At 43.8% G+C, this 6650-nt stretch overlaps 1 protein-coding gene across 1 annotated transcript; it reads right to left on the bottom strand.

Moving 5' to 3' along the window:
• Nucleotides 1–316: 316 nt before the first annotated feature.
• ppp1r3b (protein phosphatase 1, regulatory subunit 3B) lies at nucleotides 317–6340 on the bottom strand. Its single transcript, XM_084324045.1, has 2 exons — nucleotides 6094–6340; nucleotides 317–1911 (listed from the first exon to the last, which is right to left on the bottom strand). Exon 2 carries the CDS (start codon nucleotides 1878–1880, stop codon nucleotides 1035–1037), a length of 846 nt encoding a protein of 281 aa, XP_084180171.1. The 5' UTR covers nucleotides 1881–1911; nucleotides 6094–6340; the 3' UTR covers nucleotides 317–1034.
• Between the last annotated feature and the right edge of the window lie 310 nt (nucleotides 6341–6650).

The following is a 6650-nucleotide window of genomic DNA, read 5'->3' as shown; positions in this document are numbered from 1 at the left end:
AGTCAATCATTTACGTTTTTGTTTCTTTTGCAAGTGGTGAGTCAGAGTGATTAGTCTTACTTTGAGTAAGAGGAAACCATAATGAACGCCGCCGTTTTGTGACAGGAAACTGTTGCATACAAAGAAGGTATTGCGAAAGAGAAAACAATATTTGAATGTGAAAGACATTTATTTTTTCATTCTAAGTAAGTATCCAGTAGAGTATGTAGATCTGTCAACTTGCCAGGAACTCCTCCCACCTTGCATCACTCGCCCCCCCCCCCCCCCCCCCCCCCCCTCTGTAATTCAATGCTTGATTTCCAGCTCAGGCACCTCCTATGCTTCCTCCCCTCGTTCAGATAAAAACACAAAACTCAATATTGCAGGCTGCCCTCTCTTTTAAAAAAAAATAAACGGAGAAAAACAATGCAGTGATCGCTCCTGAACTCATTTTAAAACTAGCATTACGTAGAGAAATCCGTTTCGTTTTCTTGTTACCATGCAATCTGTAAATGTCACACAGCAACCCCCCGAATGCCTTTTCTCAAGAGATGCGCCCAGTAGTGGACAATATGGACACATTCACCCTTTCACTACAGAAGGTTAACCTTTCACTACAGATGGTTAACCTTCTGTAGTGTGGTTGTGAAAGGGTTAACGCTGCATGACATTGGGTAGACTTAACAGACAGACGTGCCCATGAGTCACGGCAGTATAATCACAAATCTAATAAAATTGAATTGCATAAAAAAAGTCATGAGCAGGGCTGGGTATCCTTTGAAAATATTCCAAAACCATTACCTTGCATTTGATACTAGTACCGCAATGATAACGAAAAAAACTCATTAGGAAGGATCGACGCAATTTGGTCGATAACCTTGATGCCGCTGTTTTTCCGATACCCAGTCTAACTCTAACTTCACTCCTTCGACACACGTTTATGGATGCCCTGAGAACAGACACCCGAGGGTTCCTGTAATTTGTACTTCAAAACCCTGGCCGAGTGTAATCTCATCCTCCGATAACACTTCAGGGATTCGACATAAAAACCATATTCAGTAGTAGGGGCCTATATTCTCATACCCCGCATAACTCGGCCACTCTGGGAAGATTCCATGAGAACAGGTGGGACTTCCATAGCGGTCAAAATGAATCCCCAGATCAGAGTGTCTCTGCTGACCGCCGCTTCTCTTCAGTGCCGACCAGACTATCCTATAGTTGTCGCCCTGGTTGCTGTCCCAGTGCAAGCGGCCATTTGCCTCGTAACAGATGGCGAACTCGATGTGCTCGTGCGGCCTCACGTGATCGGGCAGCGAGACCTCGTAGGAGAAAGTGTCCCGGTCCGAGCCCGGATACGTGTCCTTCACAAACTGGCATTCCACGTCCGTGTAGCTCTTCCAGGTGTCGAAGGTCACCCGCAGCCTCACGGCCTTCTCAAAGGACAGGTTTTTTACCTTCACGGTTCCCGCCATCGTCTTCTCCTTCAGCATGCAGTGCTCCAGGCAGACGTAGTCGCTCTCCAGGCGCTGGCGGAAGAGCAGGTAGTCGGAGGAGGGCTGGGTGAAGTCTAGGACCAGCTTGTCCTCCTCCTCGACCGTCGCCAGGGCCGACTTCAACATCTCCTGGATGTTGAGGGGGATGTCTATGGGGTCACTGAACTCAGAGAAGACCTTGACCTTGGTGAGGGACAGGCCTTTGTGGTCGGCGAAAGACACCTGCTTTTTGGGTTTTCTCTTGTCTTTAACCGCGACGGGAGGTCTTCCTTCGTCCGTTGGCTCGGTCTGACCGGCGTGGTGCGAGCGAGGAGGAGGGTTGAGATTGGTGCGGCGAGGTTTCGCCATCTTCCGGTAGCTGAACTCCTCTTTGGCCAGGTAGAGCGGGAGAGCCAAGTCGACCGGCATGGTGGACTTTGCGGTGAACGAGCCGAGAACACTGAAGAGAGAGGGGGAGAAGGCGATTGATATAGGGAGGTGTAGTAGTTGGTTACATCTAGGGCTGCAACTAATGACTATTTTGGTAGTTTTTTTCGATTAGTCGACTAATTGAAAAACAATTATATAAAAATAAAAAATATATATAATTTTTAATTTTTTTTGCACTACCTATCTTTGTGAAAGTCCAGCTGAAGACAGCTGAAGACAGAGCAGAGGAACAGATTGGACATTGAGCATGACCTCAGAGTTGCTTTGAGACTCTCGTCAGGACCAAACAACATCCCCAGTTATCCCATAAGTTCCCCCAAACTTACTGTCGGTCTGTTATGTTAACACTTTCTTTGCCAGGCTTATGTACATCATTATACCGTCCTCTGCCAGCTCTATTTGTCTATGGAGAAGTTCCCCTTCTTTGCAGAGCTATAACTTTTTTTAATTGTATTGCTAAATTGACATTACTATGGCCCATTCAACGTCAATTATCTATCGTTCAGGATGTGGGAACGTTATACTTTTTCATTCACATATTCATACTAAAATACGGTCTAAAGTATAAATATGTTTTTATCGTTTTCTGCAGAACGTGATTTATAGCCGTATATGCATTATATTGATGATCAAATACAGTTTGATAGCGATCGGCGCAAGATAAAACATTTCAAATGGACGTGCTTCTAGAAGTTACTACTCATCATCTGATGTTGACCGGATGGGGGGGGGGGGGTCGTTTATAATTCCGTGGCCAACGTTAGATGATTCATCTAGTGTGGGTGATATGATCATTAGAGCAGTTTGTATCGAACACAGTAAAAAAAACGTTGAAACTTACCCCAGTCTCCTCGGGCCGTTGGGCGATGAGCAAAAATATTCCTATTATGGGATGTTGAAATATGTGATCCATCTCCAGGTTGTATAATAGTATATACGTCCAAATCATGTTGTTTATCGAGTTATTGGTAACGGATCGCTATCCATTGTGTCGCGCTCGAGTCCCGGGACCTATAGCGAGTGATCGGACCGAATTTGGATGAGCACCAGTTTCCGTTTCCGGTTTGGGCAATCCGCCGATCGGCCACCAGATGGCGCTCTTGAACCGTGGGAGAGTTGAGAGGGGATCAACAGTAGATCTCAAGTCTCCGGGGGAGAAATAGGATTGCGATCACAGATTTTGAAATATTGATCTCAATGACGTGTTACGGCGTCATTGGCAGAATTAGCATGGCGGGGAATGACGAGTTTAGGCGTCCTTGGCGATTAAAGTGTTAAGCTAAGAAGTCTTCAGCTGGCTGGACCAGAGCTGAGAAGCCACTTTCACAAAGATAGGTAGTACAAAAAAAATCAAATTATAATAAATTTTTTTAATGACTAATCGACGCAACATTTCCTCAGACGATTTTTTTATAATCGACATCGTCGATTATGTCGACTAATCGTTGCAGCCCTAGTTTACGTCATTGTTGTTTCCGGCCGGTCCACCTCGCTTGAAATTGCAATGTTATTTCCAATAGACACATTTCTGAATCATCTAGTTTAAAACAAATAAAGCATGAACATTGGCATGGTGTACCTTTCTGCGTGTATTCATCCACAATCTATAGCTCAACATGAAAATATTCGCAAATAATCGTAAAATAATTACGTATCATTTTATTTCAACCAAAAATGCTTAAACAATAATGTTAGTGATAGAAGGGAACTCATTGTGCAAAAATGGAAAGCTTGCCAATGTTCATGAGGCAGAATTATTACAATAGCCGATACATTTTCCCAATGATAAATCCCTATACGGGTGGACCGCATGGGAAGCTAAAGTGACGTGACGTCAGACTACACCTCTGCTGAACATGTTCCCCAACTAGGCGTCAGAATTTAAGACTACAGTCATGAATCACAACACTTGTCTGACATGCAGCACAAGGGGTGGGACGGTTCGGTTCATATATCACAGCTTTGGGTTTTGTACGGTTCAGGGGGGGGGGGGGGGGATTGCCAATTCAAATGCTATTTGGTTAAAAAGATGAAAGAGTTTTGCCTGCAATGCATTAGGTGAAAGCATAAGGAACACATACTTGTCTATTAACGTTGTGGCTCTACGTTTGCACTGGAATAACAAACACGACTGCATTGGGCTGCATATAGTTTGCTATAAATAACAACATTAGGGATTTGATTATGGATTTTGCCCTGTCAGAATCTAAATGCAGAGGTGGTTTTGTTCCAACCTCTGTAGCACCCAGTGTCGTGTGCAAAAAAAGTTAAAGCCCTGTTGTGTATACGCTTATAGTATACATGTATACGTTGAGGAGCAGAAGTTGTTTTTGCCTTTCCGGAATGTGAACTGACCCATAATGTATTGACACTCACGTAGAGCAATATTCACATTCTGTCCTTGTTTAATCCATCTAAACTAAATCTGTAAAGCATCCATTCCAAACAGCAGACTTAAACGATGCTGGAGAATATGATATAGCTCGCCTTGTCCACTTAACAGTACCAACAGCCTAATAGCCATTTCAGAGACAAACTGACTGACACAGTTGCACTCACCTCACCTGGACAAACTAAAAGGTCCCGCTCCGTTTTGGATTTAAATGCAGCAGGCATGCATTACTAATGTTAACGGAACTTCGTATTCCTTATTCTTAAGTGTTGTATGACAGTAAATGGAAATAGTCAAAGGCCAGTTACAAAAGCACTCCATACACACCCCAAGAGTGATGTATTAGACTACAGCGTCCACAGATATATATAATAGGCTGAGAGTGATTATAGGCTACACAGAGCGATGGACTCCAGAGAAATGTTACCCGACTGCCCAGAACTCCGATTACACCAGAATGAGAAAAGAAATGCCCAGTTAGTATGAAAGCCACCGATATTGAACAAATAACTGATAAGACAAGTATGCATGTTCCTTATGCTTTCAGCTAATTGAAGGTAAACCTTCTTTTTACAAATACTATTTGAATTGTTTTCCCTCCACGCTGAACCGAACTGAAAACCATGACCCCAAAACCGCAATATGAACCGAACCGTGATCTTTGTGAACCCCCACCCCTACTATGGACTCCATCTAACTCACTCAAATTACAGATTTATGCTTAAGGTCCCCCAGCACGGTCTGAATTTGGAAAGTCAGCCTTTTGTTTTGTACATTGTATGGTCTATTTAAAATAAAAATAATAAAAGAAAAAGAACATGACCACAAACCTCCCAATGCAACAGCTTGAACTGATTTTCTTTCCTTATATTAATCTGTCTTTTGACTATCTATTTTTAACCTGCTTGTAATCTCAGTCGACAGACACCATTGTAAATTAGGGCAAACCTTGATGATTTGAGAATAAATAAAAGGTTGAATGAATAAATGAATCCGCTATAAAGTCTGGAGCTGCTCCATATAGACTAAATTAATTGGGAAATGTGGTAAAGAGGACACTAAGAGGTGAGCACCCAGGAGAATGTTCTGGGTATACGGGTACATTTGCTGTCAGAAAACATTGAACAATACTTAAAGAATAAATCTAATTTAGCTGATAAAGAAAATCAAACATTGTGTGGGTATCCAAAACCAGTTTCTCATTAATTATCTCTGGAGCAGCTCCCAGCCTTTACACCAGATGGCACCCTGGTTTCTGGCTCTGGGAGAGAGTGGAGAGATGTTAAATAGTAATTGAACTGTTCAAGACCATGGACATAATAGATTGGAAAATGGTGGTCCCCTTTTAACCCTTTCACTGCCACACTACAGCAGGTTAACCCTTTCACTACCACACTACAGACGGTTAACCCTTGCACTGCCACACTACAGAAGGTTAACCCTTTACCATCACACTACCGACGTATAATTCATCTATTGGGAAAATCAACTACACTGATGATGACTGACGTTACTTGATGATGTCCTTTTCTTCGTGGACGTTAATAATGGCCTCAATTTGGTATATTGTTGGGAAAAGTAGTCGATTGTCCTGGTGAAAACAGCAAATTGATTCAATTTAACAACGATGAGCTACACCGGAGGACCTGGTCCACACAGCGTGACTCAATATGTTCTAATGTGGAGGAATTGTCGCTCATAAAAACAGCTTTGTATGCTATAGACACACACCGAACATGCTTCAGTGGTTTGCGTTCCCTAGTAACGTTGGAAAAGAAGATGAGACCTTCTGCTTCTTACCTTGAACGGTCGGTGAGGAACACGGCGTTTTCTTTATTGTGTCACATCGGTGCAAACTTAGCCTGGGGGACCTCCTCGCAATTTCCTGCTGCGCAATTCTATTCTCCTTTATCGTTGCCGTTTTTTCTCAGCGTGTGTGTGTTGTTTCACGAGGAGGCTATTGTGCAGTTTTACTCTAGTCTGAAGACACTCTCTCTGCCGGTTGCTCGCTACTTGTAACAAGTGCCCGCCTCAGCCGGCTAGATAGTAGATACGAGGAAAGATAACTCGTTCAAAGCAGCGCCACTGGGGTGAACATGGAACAGTTCCGGTCTCCCGAGTGGGGGCGGGGTCTTGACGTCAAGGCGGGGGTCAGTGACAGCCAATAGCCGCGCCTTAAGTGTAGCCCGCGTGACGCATTACAGGAAGTGACTCAGAGTTGCGCCGTCTCCAACGCTGGATTGTCTTTGTTCAGCTTCGTAGCCTAGAACCCTATATATCTTTTATGTGCACGTGCGAACCCGTTCAACCCCCCGCCCCCCCACACACACAGACGTACGCACGCACGCACACACACA

Source organism: Notolepis coatsorum (genome assembly GCF_963971535.1).
Source record: "Notolepis coatsorum genome assembly, chromosome: 11".
Classification (NCBI taxonomy): Eukaryota; Metazoa; Chordata; class Actinopteri; order Aulopiformes; family Paralepididae; genus Notolepis; species Notolepis coatsorum.
This window is presented reverse-complemented; position numbering and strand designations above follow the sequence as displayed.